We start from the raw sequence: 16,198 nt of genomic DNA on the forward strand, positions 1-16,198 counted from the left end.
AGCTCGGAGCACGTGGGAGTGTTGTGCCGTGTCCCATTTCTAGGTGTAAGGAATGCTGCTCATTGATGCTTCCAAAACAAGGCTGGGTATCTAGGAGTTTGTCCAGGAAGAAGCAAGGTGTTGGGGTTTACGTTGTCCTTTGCCCCAGCACTTCGCTGTGTTCCTGGCTTTGCTCTGCTTTGCTTTCTGCTGGCACTGGAGCAGAGCTGTTGGGCCAGGACAGCAGGAGTGTCCCTGCTGCTACAGGGTGTCTGACCACGTCCCCTCCCTGGCTCCCCAAAGGCAACTGCTGGTTAAACGCTAATGGTGTATTTTATTTAAGTGCAGACTTGTAAGAACACTTGTGTATCAGGGATGAAATGGCATTTATAGTGTGGTGACATTTTTAGTTAATTTTACTGGTTTGAGGGTTGTGTGTGTGTGTGTGCGTGTGTGCTCGTGTGTACGCATAAGTGTGTGTGGGATTTTTTTTTTTTTTAATTTTTATTTTTTTTCCCCTCCCCTTCAGTTTCCAGGGTTGTGTTTCTGGAAGGATGTGGAAGTAATCACAGTACTATGTACAGAGCTTTCTTTTGTATTAAAAAAAAAAAAAATTACTCTTTCAATAAATGTTATCATTTTGTGCACAGATTTGGGATCTTGGCTGTGCTTTCTGGGAGGGGATAATCCACACCTGTGCGTGGCTATCAGAGACTGAGACCTCCTGCACCTTGTTTGGGCTCTGCAAAGGGTGGGGGGCTGGCTGGGCATGATGTGGCAAAGAGGAGCTCTTTGCAAAAGTCTCCATCCCCACTGCCCCCTGCACAGGTGAAACCTGACCAGCTGGACTTCTGGGAGTCCCAGAGCCAGTGGGTGGCCATAGGAGGCCTGTGGTGGACAGCCAGACTGTGGGGACTGTCCCTGAAAACTTGGGAACAGGGATGGTGAGCAGGGCTTGGTGTCAAGTCAACAGATAAAAGAGCCAGAACTAAGAAGAAACAGACTTTTGAAAAAGACAGGAATTGGTCAAATATACGGGTCTTTACAAGGAAAGCAGGAGGACCTCAAACAACAATTAGGGAGGACAAACAGTCCATGTTGCTTATGGAGTAGTAAGGCAATAACTAAGGCCTAGAAAGAGGAATTTTTGCCATTGTAGCATCAAAGAAAAGATGATCCCTAGGCCTGGCCTCAGGTGGATTATATATTTATATATGGGAAAACTACCAAAAACTGAAGGACAGATACCTTTTAGTAGCAACAGAGGTATTTTCCAGGATAGATCAAAGTTGTGTATGAAGAAGTTGTTGCTAAGGTAGTGTTCACCTGTTATGGGACTCAACAGACAAACAAGGCTGGCCAAGACCCTGTCATCGTGGGAGATGTCAAGCAGCTGGCATCTCAGCACCCAGATATGGTGGTTGGTGTGTGCAGTACCATCTCCAGGCTTCTGGATGAGGAAAAAGAAGAAACTGGGCTATGAAATAAACCAGTTTAAAGGCTGCAGGCAAAACAGCTTCTGATATGCATCTGATTCAAGTCTCAAATGAAAATGAAGTTGTTTTGCCTCCCCTCTTCCAAATCCCTTACTTTTGGACACCTGCTGTCTTTAAGAGTGGAGCCTAACTGTTGCCTCTGTGAAGCCCAGCTCCTAAGACTTAAATTTCCTGCTATGAGAATGTACAGCAATATTCAAAGTCTAAACTGGAGAGGCATTACTAAAAGTCAGGGCAAAGGTGGGTGCTGGTAGGTCCCTAGAAACCAGGTCACGGACACATGGGGACTCAGTAAAATGCCTAAAGGTGGGAAAGAAACCAAATGGAGAAGGGCTCATCACAATCAGCAGTGCTTCTCAGTCAAGGTGTGCCAGCTAAAAAAAAAAAAAAATGCAACTATGAGCCACTATGTAGCATCAGGTCCTGGAGAAGACACCAACATAACTGGACTTAAGGAAAGCTTAGTACTGATAGAAGTCTGTGGCAGCGGGGGGACTGCACTAGCCTTCACAGTGCAGTTTGGAGAAAATAGATCTTAGTGTAGCAGGAGTGGAGAAAATAGTCCAGAAAGTTCTTTGGAGTAAAATGCAGATGAAGTGGCTCTTTTCCCATTGGGAGAGAAGGTGCTTTGCTTTTATGGGCCACCCCACAACCAGCCCAATGTTCAACATGCCTTCACAAATATGTCTTGTTGCTCAGCACCACAAAACCCATATCAGCACCAGTGACCCCATGTTGCTTGTTCACAAAGTCTGTGTGACAGACAAAACTCCTAACATGGAGCAAGACACCACAGGCATAATAATTATTTTTAGGATAAATGAGTGACTAAGCATGGTATTGAGGCCATCAGAGCCAAGATGTTAACAGAGCATATGAATACCACAGAAAACCATTTAACATCACAAACAAGGTGCCCAAGTCCTATCCAACCACTGCCACTTGTTGGTGGTGACAATTCTGGCTATGGGATGTTGCCAGCAGGTGTTACCAGCCCAGCTGCATTTCCCACTGCAGAGAGTTATCACCACCTCCTGTCTGTGACCTTGCTGCAGGCGCAGTATATGCACAAAGTACCAGCTGGCAAGAAGTAAGAAAAATTGCAATGGCTGTGCTTCTGGTATCAGCTTTTATGTAGTTGTATGGCACTTAGGAAGTTATTTTCCCCTTTGTTAAGGCAAACACACTGTGTTTATCTCTACAGGAGATGAAGGGACATGTAAAAGCAAAGAATGATATTTCTAAATACCAGATCTATCCTGTAAATTTTAGCAATGCCTTGGGGGTTTATGGGGAAGGAAAATGACATGTTTATAGAAAACACAGCTTTCAGGAGCATCTATGGGATTTTGGAAAGAGAGCATTAACAGCAACAGAGGTTATATGTAGTAATGGAGAAACCAAGAGGGTGGCTTGGAAACACATTTAGTCCACCACTCACTCCACAGCTTTAGAGAGTGGTCCCCTCTGACTGATGCAGCACTGCACTGATTTGTCTAGTCTATAGTTAATTGCAATTATCTTGTTTGTATTAATGGCTGATTGCTATTGTAAAACATGGTAATTGCCTAATCAGTTGCATTAGCAGAATGCAGAAGTAGAGCAGAAATTAGTTTGGGCACATACATGAAGCTGCTTCAGGATCAAATAAGAAAGCACACTCTCAGCCTTTGATTTTAATTTTTTTCAGTAATATAAAACAAATGTTAACAGACCAATAGAAACCTTCACCTACGGGATTGTAGCTAACTGCAAACTGTCGAAGAAGGAAAAAGAAGAAGGAAAGGACCTGGCAAAGGACAAAAATTTCAATTTTACGGTATGCACATTACAGATCAGTATAACACAAAAGCAGGAAAGGAATTAGAAACAGCCCTGTTAGGGCTAAATTATTTTGCATATTGTGAACAAGAAGGGCACTGGAGAAGGGATTTTCCCCTATCCCTGGCAGAAAGGGCCCCTCTAGGTCTAAATTAGATCGTATCTCTGAAATACTGGCAATAGATGGATAGGGCCTCAGACTGATGAGGAACTGTGGGAAAATTAAATTCCCCAGCAGAGCCTCTGAATATAGTAAAGCTGGGGAAGGAGAAGGCTAATTTTTGGTGGATCCAGGAGCTACTTATTCTATCCTAAACTCTTGCAAGGGGCCTCTAAATAAATTTTCTATGCCAGTTGGTGGTGAAAAGTGAAGCCCTTTTTCCAACCCCTCTGGTGTGAGGAGGAAAACCAGACCTTCACTCATGACTCTTATACACACTGAATACCTGTTGCCCTTTTAGCAAAGACCCTATTGACTAGATTAAGGGCTCAGGTGACCTTCCAGAAAGGCAAGATATGCGTTCATACTCCTGAAGAAAAAGTCTTGGAGGTGCATGTGTTTGCTTTACAGAATTAGGAACAAAAGGAGAACCTGAACTCCATCCTAGAGGATGTGATAAATGCCTTTAACCCCTTGTATCCTATACTGAAATACCAGGCAGGGCAATACCTATGCAACTGCTATATTCCTTTCAGCCAGACCTGCAGGATACACCCTTGGAAAAGGTTGATATGGAACTGACTGTGGATGCAACAGCTTTCTGTCAGAAGGATGCTGAAAAGCAGGCTATGCTATGGTGACTGCAGACTTGGAGGTGGAAGCTAAGCCTCTTCTGACAAACATGTCAGTGCAAAAAGCAGAACTGATTGCCTTAATAGGGGCATGGGAGCTGGATGAAGGGAGTCTGTGAATATTTGGACTGACTCTAAATATGCTTTTGGAGTGGTACATGCACATGGAGCCATTTGGAAGGAAAGAGGACCTTCATCATCCCCCCCTAAGGGGACCAAGATGGAAAATGGGTGGTGGGTAATGTCAGATAAATGATTAGAATAGGAATGCTTGGTATACCAAGCCTAAAGCATTAAAGCATTACCAAAACCATTAATGCCTAAAGCATTACCAAAAAATGTGAACTGTGTTTAAAAAACAATCCTAAAATCCAGCCAAGGCCACCATCAGTAGAGTTAAGAGGAAATACACCTGGAGACTAATTAGCAAATTGACTTTTCTGAGCTACCACAGCAAAATGGGTGTCAGTATTTGTCAGTATCAAAGACTGAGGAGTATCAAAGAAGAGGAAATACACCTGGAGACCAATTAGCAAATTGACTTTTCTGAGCTACCACAGCAAAATGGGTGTCAGTATTTGTCAGTATTAGTAGATCCCTGCTCAGGTTGGCCTGAGGCCAGCAAAACAGCACCAAAGGCACCAAAACAGCAAAAGTAGTAAGTGAAGTTCTTCTGAAAGAAGCAATATTATAGCAAAAGTTATAAAAGACTTAGTAAAGATTTTAGGCATAAAGTGAGATTTGCATACCCCTTGTGGACCACAGTCCAGTGGGATGGTGGAACGTATGAAACAAACCTTAAAGAGACACATTTGTAAAATTTGTCAGGAAGCTAAGATGAAGAGGTTAGATGCTTTACCTTTGGCCTTGTTGAGGGCAAGAATGACCCCAAAGCCAAAAGAAAAAGTAAGTTCTTTTGAGACTATGTATGAGACTATGCCTTATATGGTAAAGAGCAATGAACCAAAAGCAGTATCTTTAATGGAAATCAGAAAGATAAAGAATATTTAATATCTTTAGGGAGAGTGTTGCATTCTCTTTATAGGTATTTGCAGATGAGAGCACCCCTAAGACTGGACTCACCAGTAAACTCTGAAGGAAAAATGGAAAGGATGGTTCCAGGTTCTGGTAACAACATATATGGCTGCAAAATTTGAAGGAATTGAGACTTGTTTTCATTACACCTGTATCAAGGAAGCAACACTCAGAGGCAAGTGGACAGTGATACTTCAAACAGATAACCCTTTGCAGATCAAAAATTTAAAAGGATGCTAGATGAATTGTATTTGGACTGATATTACTTCAGCTTCATATTTAAAGTGTATAGAGAGGAGAATTTTTATTGTATTGCTTTTAGGAATAACACTGATTTTTTTTATGGTTCTATACAGGTACACTACTGTTCTAGAGTCCAACAATGAGAGAAATATGGTGGCTGTTTCTTCTTGTCTTCCCACACTAGAAGACTGAGGGGAATCAGGAAGGATGCTCTGACTCTTAGAATCATAATCTTAATTTGGAAATACTGGGAAACCTTTGAAAATGGGTAATCTAACAAATTTCTGTGTGTGTATCCATTTTCCAGAACAAAGTAATAAGGGATAACCCTTAGTAGGGATGCCAATTCTTTTTAATACATCTTGGAATAATTTACCTTCAGACTTGAGATATATGGGATCTGTCAATCTGCAATTACAAAGAAAGAAATAACAGGCAACGGGAACATTCCAAGAGATACTGGATGGTATTGGTTATGTGGTAAAAAAGCATGAGTGGTCCTACCTCAAGACTGGTCAAGAATGTGTACTTTGGGGGCAGTGATTACCAGTACTACAGTAAAAAAAAAAAAAAAAAAAAAAAAAAAAAAAATTAGGTGATGAGGATCAGAGACTAAAGTTAAGATAGCCCTTTAATATAAAGACCCATGAAATTTCACTTCTTTTCCAGATGGTTTATTCCTTGGCTTCAAGTAAGTGAATGTGAAAAGGCCATAATGAGCATTCCTGCCCATTCCTGCCTACAGAACAAATTGGAAACAGAACTTCTGATGCTATCCTTGCTTTGCCAAGGAAGGGTATCAGAGGTTGCAAAAATAGCTGCCCAAAATAGGATGGCTTCAGATAAGCCATTAGATTCTCAAGGTACAGTGATTAATAGCAGCTGTTGTGTACATGTAGATTACAGTGAGAGAATTGCTACTGATTTAACTGAAATTTGGCAACAAACTAAGAGCTTACATGGAATTCAAAAGGATGATGTGTGTCTGGGATTCAAAAAGGCTTGGAGATGCTTAACTTCCTGATTCCCTGATTTACATCTATGGCTCAAGAAATTTTTCATAATAATCTTGCTAGCATTTGTGTATTTATACGTACTTCTGCAATGCACCTGTAAGTGTTGCTCAGCATTCCACAGTAACTTGATGCACTTGATTCAAGAATGAGCCTTATCTAAGGGATACCCTTAGACAAGAGTCTCAAAGGCCCTCTCAAGGGGGGAGAAGTTATGCTGAAAAAGTCAGACCAGCATGACCAAGGGAAAGGGGTGCTTGCTGAGCTTATTTTGATATGAAACATCTCTAACCATGGGTGATGGATCTCAGCAGTAGCATAACTAGTGAGTTGCATGACAACAAATAGTTCAACTACTATAGGGAATACTCCTGAAGCCCCAGGAGGTGGGTGCCACAGGTAGCAGAGAGCAACGAGCAGTTAAGGGTACTGGGAAGGACCCCCTTCTCACAAAAGACAAGTGTGTAGACGACAATATCTGTGTATTTTGATCTGCAGAAGAAGCCCTGTATTAAGAGGAAGGGGTGGGTAACCTGCGAGAGCCCGTTGAGCACCCGGCTTTGCGCAAGGCTGTAGTAGGCAATGCCCCCCCCTCAACAGCCGTCTCTTTGCGTTTCGGGATCTAACTTGAAACATCAGCTAGGAGAAGCAGAAGATACTCTGTTGTTTTGTTTGTTTGTTTGTTTTCACACTTTCCCGTCCTTCTTGCTCATTTCTGGTGTGCAGCCGAGGGTAGATGGTTGGAGTATACCACACACCACTCCCCCGCTCTCCGGAGCCGGCCCAGGCCTGCGTCCCTCGTAAGCCGGCCAGGCAGGCGGGCCAGCTCCCGGGGTCAGGCTGCGATCCCCTCGGGCATCACGACAACCTCCGGGCCCACGGAACCTAGGATGAGACTCAGAGAACTGCGGAGGGCGCCCAATCCGCGATCGGGCAGGGCCAGCAGAGCGCAGACGCGGGCCAGCAGCGACTTCGCCCGCCCTCTCGTAGCCCTCGCTGCCACTCGTGGGGGGCGTGCCGGGGACCCGGAAGCGGGGGACGGCGGCGGTGCCGGTACCGGTAGGTGGGGGCTGCGGTGATCCTTCCCGCCCCCTCCCCTGGCAGCGGTGGAGGGAGCGGTCGGGCTGTAGCCGCTTGGCGTCAGGAAGCCGCCGGTCTCGGCCCGGGCTGTGAACAGTGCGGAAGGAGAACTGAAGCGGCGGCTGATGGGGATGGGACCACTCGATGCGGCCGCGCCGTCTCCTTTTCCCCGCCTCCCCCTGTCCCGCTGCGGCAGCCCTGCGCAGGCCTGAGTTCGGCTTCTGAGTCGGAGGCGACGCGGTAACGGTGAGTGAAGAGAAGACCGGGAGGGGTCTCTCTGAGGCGTCCGAAACGGCCCGGAAGGAAACCCGCTTGCTCCCCGGCGGCCATTGCCGAGGCAAAGCGTTCTCGGTTGCCGTGCCCGGTTCTGGCTGCCGGCCCGGGGTGCCGTGGTCCTCTGCCGGCCTGTGCGCGGGCATTGCCGGGCTCTGCTGCTGAGCCGGGTGCCGTGATGTCTTATGGGGTTGGCAGCATTCTAGCTCGCATGTTCGTTTGCCAAAACTCTGAAACTTACTGTAGTGCGTGTATTTAAGCAGTCGAACACTTCGGCTGTGGGTTGTCTTAGGTTCCGGCGTGCCTCGGACATCAAACGTGTGGCAGCTGCTTCCTTCAAATTCTCCCCCACCTTGCTACAAATCCTTTTGGGCACCTTCTGATAGCTCTGGTCTACAGAGAGCTTTTTCACGCTAAATGACATGATGAGAGGGCGAGGTGAAGTCAGAGAAAACAATGCCTCACAGAGACTTGTGTATTGCTATTATTTTTACTTTACGTGGCCCTCTTGAGGCAGGGTTGGGTTTTTTTGGCTTATGGTGCAGCAAATAACACTGTTGGAAAGCACAGAAGAATAACTTGATCCTTTTATTACAGAGCGATTGCAAGATTTCCAGCAGGCTTACTGCAAACTCTGAGGAAGACACCATTGAAGGTAGGTTTCAATTTCTTGGGTGTTCAGGCTTTTCTCTGTACATGGGAACAATTTTTAATATGTCTATCATGATCTTTGGAAGTCAGTATCTTTGGTTGTTCATGGATTGATCATTTCCTATGCCTGTTAGTGCCTTTTTAAAAACTTACTTGTGTTACCTTCAGTTGAACAGCATGTTGCTTCAGGTCTTCTCTTGCTTGTTTGTGTGACATCAAGAGGGCCTGGTCATATGCTTCTACAACCACCTGCCTGACCACCTCTGAGAACCTTCTTACCAGTCTCTGATCTGATCTGGCATCTCTTGTAATAATGAAGTCAGTCTGTTGTGTGTAGTTTTGTCTACAGTTGGCCAGCTGATTGCTGGCTCTCCATCTTAGACCACAGTTTTTCATAGAGTTTTAGACAGTTTCCTTTGTATTGATGAAATCAAAGTGTCATGGCTTCTTTGTTGAAGTTCCAAGAGAGGCAGCACAATCAGGCAGCAGAGAGTAGCAATCTTTTAATTTTGTTCAGGTTATCCATTGACTAAATATTGTAAAGTCAAAGAATATCTGAGAAGAGGACAACGAGGAAATACTGACTGGCTTTTTTATGATAGTGAGCTGGTTTGATGTTGTCGTGGTTTAACTAAGTGTTGCGTGAGACAAATCTCGCCGTGGGCGCGAGTTCGGTTCGCGAGCAGAGTCAATCGAGCTAGTGTTGGTTCGGATTAGTATCAGAGAGCTAACTTCGGTCCGCCTGGCTCTGGAACCTCTTCTGGGACCACACCCTGCCTAACCCGGGCATGCGCACCTGGGCCAGCCCCAACTGGGCACAAGCGGGGCGAGCACCGGCAAGTCTTGGCACCTGCTGCCTACAACTAAGCACCACCCAGCTGCTCACTCACACTTCTGCAGTGGGATGGGGGAGAGAACTAGAAGGCTAAAAGTGGGTTGAGGTAAACTCATGGGTTGAGGTAAAAACAGTGAATCAAAAGCTATGCCTGCAGGCAAAGCAAAATATGGAATTCATTCACTACCTCCCATCAGCAGGCAGGTGTTCAGCCATCTCCAGGAAAGCCGAGCTCCTTCACATGCAGTAGTTACTTGGGAAGACAAAGATCATCAGTCTGAACATCTTCCCCTTTCTTCTTCCCCCAGCTTTATATGCTGAGCATGACATCAGATGCTATGGAATATCCCTTTGGTCAGTCAGGGTCAGCTGTCCTGGCTGTGTCCCTTCCCAACTTCTTGTGCATCCCCCCCCTTCTCGCTGGTGGGGTACTGTGAGAGGGAGAAAAGTCCTTGAGTCTCTGTAAGCACTGCTCAGCAGTAACAAAAACATGCCGGTGTTAACCAGCACTGTTTTCAGTACATTCAGTACAAATGCAAAACATAGAGCCCATACGAGCTACTATGAAGAAAAGCAACTCTTTCCCAGCCCAAACCAGCACAGATGTGTGTGAACTTGATCTGAGAAATTGCCGGTTGTTTTCTTCCCACGTTAGATCCAGCTCCACAGTGGGAGAGTGTGTCTGCCTGAAGCCTTGAGCTCTAAAGTTGCAGTCTAAACAGATCTAAGTGCTAAATAACAGGAGGAAAGACGGAAGTGCAAAACCAGCAACTTGTGTACAGTCCTGTTATGGACAGTATTAGAGATGAGAACAGGACACAGGTCTCCTGTGGTCATTTTCTGTCTTATGAGAGGATTTGAATTGGGCCCATTTATTTAGCCTTGTCTTTTTTGAAGAGAACTTCTTTTTGTGTGTGCCAGTAATATTGGGAACAGGTTTTATATATGAAACACTGCCTCATTTTCTTGGAGGGACGATGTGAACTTCTGCAAAATTGCGTTTTCTTCAGAGCTTTATCCTGGATTAAAAGATCTGTGCCTCAGCTGCTTCTGCTGTCAAGCAACTTAGGTGCTTGCTCAGTCTTTCCCTGGCATGCACCTCAGAAGTAAAAGCTTGCCTCTGCTTCCCCTCTGTCTCTGCAGGCACGTTTCCCATCATGGTGAACGAGAGGCGCAATGGCAACCTGCTCGTCCCTCTGGGACCCCAGCTGCAGGCCTACCCGGAGGAGCTGCTCCGGCAGCGGCGAGGCCAGGACGGGCAGCCTGAGTACCTGATCCAGTGGCGTATCGTCAGCTTGGAAGAGAGAGCAGTGGGAGGCAGCAGTGTCTCCTCTGCAGGGACCAAGCCGAAGAACATCCTGATGTGGATGTCTGCAGAAGAGGTCTGTGCCAGCTGCCCGGCGCTGCTGGGCAAGAGGAAGCTGGAAGGGCAGTGGGGGAAAGAGGAGAAGGCAGCGGGCCCGTTCGCTGCAGATGTCCCGCTGGATGAAGCCTCGCTGCTGGAGATGAAGGCTGATGTCAGGAGCCTGGTGCAGCGAGCTGGGCGTCAGATGGCTGAGACCGGGGCCCCCGAGTCCTCCATCCTCAACACCATCCACGTGCTGAGCGCGTACGCCGGCATTGGCTCTCTGGCGGGTGCCTTCAGGGAGACGGGAGCCCTCGTTCTGCTGATGAAGATGCTGTGCCACAAGGAGAAGCAAATCCGCCACAGCGCTGGCAAGATGCTGAGGGCCCTGGCTTCTCATGATGCAGGTGGGGGCTGCTGCTGCTCCTCAGTGCCACCGAAGTGGTGCTGCTGGGCTGCTGAGGGGGGACAGTCCTGTAGGTGCAGGATGCCTGTGAAGCGGTGTGTATCAGGGTGTGCTGGTGAAAGGGGAAGAATCTGACTTGAGCTTCCAGGCAGCTCTGTGGTTGTAGTTGTGTGAGTGACTTGAGGAACCTGTCTTTCCCCAGACAGGTTTCCAAGCTGGGTTGCTGAATAACTGTTATGAGGACTTCTGCCGAGGGATTTGGCAGACTGTTGGGGTGTCTCTGCATGTGACAGCTCTTGCCTGTTCTTGGTCAGGAGCATTTCCTCAGGCCCTGGTGGGTGGAGGCTTTATCCCCATTCAGTCCTCTCATTTGAGAGAAGCTGCTGTGCCTTCAAAGGGTATGATGATGCTTGGGTGCCCCTGGAAGATTGCTACTCATGGTCTACCCCACAAGACATCTGGCTTTCTCCTGTGTGTAACTACAGTGTGGCAGATGGCGGCCTGATACAGATTAAAAAGACTTTTTTCATTCTTGGAACCCTGTTCAGTTGTTGGGGCTGCTGCTTTGAGGGAAATTTTCAGCTTTAGCGGTGGAAAAAAAGCAGTGTTGCTCAGTTGAGCAAAATGTTGCCAATCCAGATGAAAGGACTGAACATGGTTCTGGATTATTCTGAGCAGCAAACCTGTTTCTTTGTTGCAGGGGTGGGAGGGTGGCGGTGATGGCTATCTTTGTGGGGCCTGAAGGGCTTCTGTTTTTGTTTCAGGGAGCCGAGCCTATGTCCTACAGTCCCTGAGCCAGCAGGATGGCATTGAGCAACACATGGACTTTGACAGTCACTACACCTTGCTGGAGCTGTTTGCTGAGATGATGTCTTCTGAAGAGCACTGCGTGTCCTTTGAGGGGATTCACCTTCCCCAGGTAGCAACAGGCCCTGCCAGCCCATGGGCTTTAGGGGTCAGAAGAGGTTGGAGGGCAGAGTTGGTATCCTTGGTTGGGGCAGAAGGCAATGGGCAGCTGAGGAGGACTGGGTGTTGCAAGAGCTGGCAGAGGATCTGGGCCTGGCTTGAGGATGGAGGCTGGTGGAGAGGCACGTGGAGAGCTTTGAATAGGGCAACAAGGGTGGGCTGAGAGGTCTCTGCTGCTGCCTGCTGCTGGTCTGGAGCTGATAAAAGTGGTGGCTGGGAGAGAGATGGGGGCTGGAGGTGCTGTGCAAGTGAGTGTCTGACAACCATGCTTGTTGCAGGTCCCAGGGAAGCTGCTGTTTGTCCTGGTGAAGCGCTACCTGTGTGTGACTTCTCTGACAGACAAGCTCAGCAGTGGTGCGGAGCAGGGAGGGGAGCAGGAGGACTGCGCTGTGCCCAGCCTGCTCTCTGAGGAGAGGAGCCGTGTGAAGCAGGAGTTTGAGTTCAGCATGGCCATGGCAAACCTCATCTTGGAGCTGGTGCATGTGATGGGCTGGGACCACAGCCACAAGCCAGAGCTGCTGCCCCAACAGGAGCTGCAGCCTCGCACCTCCATCTTCCAGCCCAGGACCCCACCCTTCAGCGCTGCCCAGATGCCTGTGCTCATCTCGAATCGTGGTCTGCACAGAAAGCAGGGTCGTGCCTTCCTGACCCTGTCAGACTTTGCAGACCGCAGTGGCTACGTGGATTACTTGAAGGCAAACCTGGTGCACGGCATGAAAGTGCGGTTGCTAGAGGACTGTGGTGATGTTAGAGCTGGGGAGGAAGGCGAGGTTCTTCAGAACAGTAATAGCGTGCGTGGAGTGCAGGTAGGTGACTGGTGGGAATAATCTGGCTGGGATGGCAGAGGGGACTGCCAGGGGTGGCTGATGATTTTCTTATGATGTCTTTGTGTGCAGGTAGTTGCACAACAGCTGTATCATAATTAGGACATGGACTACATCTATCCTAGCAAAGAAGTCACCTTGCAGAACTGGAAGCTTGGGTCGTGAGGAAAGCCAATCTGGTTTAGTACGGACTGTCCTGTCAACATTTAGCCTCTAAAACAGGCGGCTATATCCTGCCTCCCGGGGACAGTCCCTAGCTCTGGTTTAATCTTGGGCGGGTGGTTTGTGAACAGACTAGATGACACAAGTGAGGACACAGTAAAAGATGTTTGAAGGTCTTAAGCCTTGGTATGTGAGTAATAGTACTTACGGCATACCATTGTTCTCACCGATTTGGACGCAGCCTACATAGTTGTTTGTTTTGATCTGTGATTATATGCTGGGCTCTGTTTCCCTTCAAAAAAACACTCTTTGGCTGAGGAGACCTTAAATGGGAGTTTGTGTTGAAAAGAACTGTTAGAGCTGTATTTTTGCAGCCAAGTTGCTAGGTTTGTGCTACAGATCAGGGAAGAGGCCTCAATATTTGAGGTGGGGGAGGAATCCTAGAATAGTTTGGGTTGGAAGGGACCTTTTAAAGGTCATCCCGTCCAACCTTCCTACAACAAGCAGGGATATCTTCAACTAAATAAGGGTGCTCAGAGCTCCATCCAGCCTGACTTTGGGTGTTTCCAGGGATGGGGCAATTACCACTTCTCTGGGCAACCTGTTCCAGAGTTTCACTACTCCCGTTGTAAAGAATTTCTTCCTTATGTCCAATTTAAAGCTCCCCTCTTTCAGTTTAAAATCATTACCCCTTGGTCCACAACAGCCCTGCTAAAAAGTTTATCCCTGTCATTTCTGTAAGTCCCCTTTAAATTTTGAAAGGTTGTAATCAGGTCTCCCCAGAGCCTGTTCTTCTCTAGGCTGAACAAACCCCAACTCTCTCAGCCTTCCTTTAAAGGAGAGGTATTCCATCCCTTTAATCATTTTTGTGGTCCTTTTCTGGATCCACTCCAACCAGTCCATGTCTTTATGCTGAGGACTGGATGCAGTACTCCAGGTGGGATCTCACCAGAGCAAAGTAGAGGGGCAGAATCATCTCCCTTGACCTGCTGGCTACTGTTGATACAGCCCAGGATACAACTGGCTTTCTGGGCTGTGAGTAGACATTGCTGAGGCATGTTCTATTCACAGGGCTGCTCTAAATCTGATCATTCCCTGGCCTGTATTGGTACTGAGGGTTGCTGTGACCCAGGTGCAGGACCTTGCTCTTGTCCTTACTGAATCTCATGAGTTTCACATGAGCCCCCTTGAGCTTGTCCAGGTCCCTCTGGATGGCATGTCACGGCCTCTGGTGTGTTAACTACCTCACTTAGTTTAGTGTTGGTCTGCAAATTTGCTGAGAGTGCACTCAATTGCACTTCCTGTGTAACTGATGAAGGTAATAACGAGTACTGGACACAAACAATATGGACCCCTGAGGGACACCACTCATCACTGGTCTCCATCTGGACATTGACTACTACTCTGGGATGTGACCATCCAGCCAATTCCTTACCCACCAAATACTCCATTCATTAAAACCCTATCTGATTTAGAGAGAAAGATGTTGTGGGAAACTGTATCAAAGGCTTTACAGAAGTCCAGATAGATTGTATCAGCAGCTCTTCCCTTGTTCATTGATTTAGTCACTCCACTGTAGAAGGCTGCTAGGTTGGTCAGGCAGGACTTGCTCTTGGGGGCAAGCAATGCTAGCTGTCTCACCTCCCTGTCTTCCATGTACCTTAACATAGCTTCTAGGAGGATCTTTTCCATGATCTCTCCAGATGCAGAAGTGAGGCTGACAGGGTGGTAGTTCCCAGGGTGTGCCTTTCTACCCCTTTTAAATAGTAAAATATAATATTCCTGGAGGTGCAGTGTTTCTCTTTTTCTGGTCACCAGGGACTTTACCTTCTTGTGATGACTTTTCATCTGTCACAGAGAGTGGCTTAGCAACTACCTCAGCCATGAGATGCATTTCATGGTGTCCCTTAGACTTATGTATGTCCAGGTTCTTCAGGTGGTCTTGAACATGGTCCTCTCTTACGGTTGGAAGGACTTTACTCCCCCAGTCCCTGCCCAAAGGTGCATTTATGTGAGAGGTGTATGAATAGAGATTGCCAGCAAAGACTTGAGGCAAAGCTGTTGCTGAATATCGCAGCTGACTTCTTGTCATTACCAGTTGGCCAGTCTTGTTCATCAGTGGATACACTTTCTTAAACCTTCCTTTTCTTGCTGACATATTTATAGAAGCCCTCCTTATTAATCTTAGTGTCTCTTGCCTAGTTTAGTTCCAGCTGATGGCCTTCCTGACCACATCCTTACACCTCTGGGCATAGCCCTTATACTTTTCCCAGGACATCTGTCAGTGCTTCCACTGCTTGTGCATTTCCTTATTGCCCTTTAATTTGACCAGCAGGTCATGACTCAGTGTATTTTTCCTTTCTTTTCCGATTTCTTTCACCTGGGGATCAAGACCTCTTGTGCTTTATTGAAAGCATTCTCAAAGATCTGCCAGCTCTGTTCTTCCCTGTGCTTGAGCACAGTTTTCCAGGGAGTCCCATTGACTTAACTCCTTGAAGAGCTGGAAATTTGTTTACCTAAAATTCAGGGTCCTGACTTTACTCTTTTCTTGTCCTATATTTGTCAGAACTGTGAGCTCCACCAGTGCATGATCACTACAGCCCAGGTAGCCTCCAACATTACTGTCTGTGGTTGGATCACTTGTGCTGGGGACCAACAGGTCCAGTAATGCATCTCTTCTGTCTCCTACCTGGCATAAGAAGTTAATCCTCAGTGCACTTCAGGAGTCTCCTGGATTGCCTGCAGCTCACTATGCTGCTTTTCCAATGGATGTTCAGGGTGGTTGAAGTCTCCCAGGAGGTTGCGAGCCTGTGAGTGTAAACCCTCCTGTAGCTGGAGTAAGAAGGCTTGATCAGATGTTATTTAACCAGAAGATTAAAATGCTCTGAAGTGTGTATGTGCAGCTTTCTCTGCTTGTTTGGTTGTGGTTATTAACCAGTATGTGCTTGCATTGATTGAACATAACTGTTAGGGCAGCATGTTCTGAGCAAATATGGCTTGCACATCTTATTTGCACTTTCTTCTAGTCTCATTTTTTCCCCTCATTCTCCTACGTTCTTGGGTTCTGTTGAGCAAATTTCTTGCCTACTGTTTCTCTACTTAATCACTTTTATTCTTGGTTTAATAATTTACTGTTTATGCCCTATGCTTTGCTGAAGTTTGCAATTGAAATAATATTTTTTTAATGTAGAAAATCAGTTACTTCAGCAAAGAAAAATAACACATCAATCTGTCAGAAGTGAAACTTGAAATAGATGTATCTGTTGAGATTTATTGT

At 46.8% G+C, this 16,198-nt stretch overlaps 1 protein-coding gene across 12 annotated transcripts in view; it reads left to right on the plus strand.

Moving 5' to 3' along the window:
• The first annotated feature begins 5,615 nt into the window (after nt 1-5,615).
• CUL9 (cullin 9) overlaps nt 5,616-16,198 on the plus strand; it is a 31,199-nt gene continuing 20,616 nt past the window's right edge. For 10 of the 12 annotated variants that reach the window (XR_011725119.1, XR_011725120.1, XM_071739999.1 and 7 more), the window contains exons 1-5: nt 7,564-7,705; nt 8,330-8,387; nt 10,362-10,970; nt 11,734-11,888; nt 12,214-12,741. Coding sequence is in view for 10 of the 12 variants with exons in the window: in XM_071739999.1 (XP_071596100.1) it covers nt 10,376-10,970; nt 11,734-11,888; nt 12,214-12,741 (1,278 nt within the window). In the remaining 2 variants the exon portion in view is untranslated. Of the gene's footprint in view, nt 5,635-7,563; nt 7,706-8,329; nt 8,388-10,361; nt 10,971-11,733; nt 11,889-12,213; nt 12,742-16,198 lie in introns of those variants that run through there. The other 2 variants (XM_071740000.1, XM_071740007.1) reach the window with 2 other exon arrangements.

The sequence above is a fragment of the Heliangelus exortis genome, chromosome 3, assembly GCF_036169615.1.
Source record: "Heliangelus exortis chromosome 3, bHelExo1.hap1, whole genome shotgun sequence".
NCBI lineage: Eukaryota > Metazoa > Chordata > Aves > Apodiformes > Trochilidae > Heliangelus > Heliangelus exortis.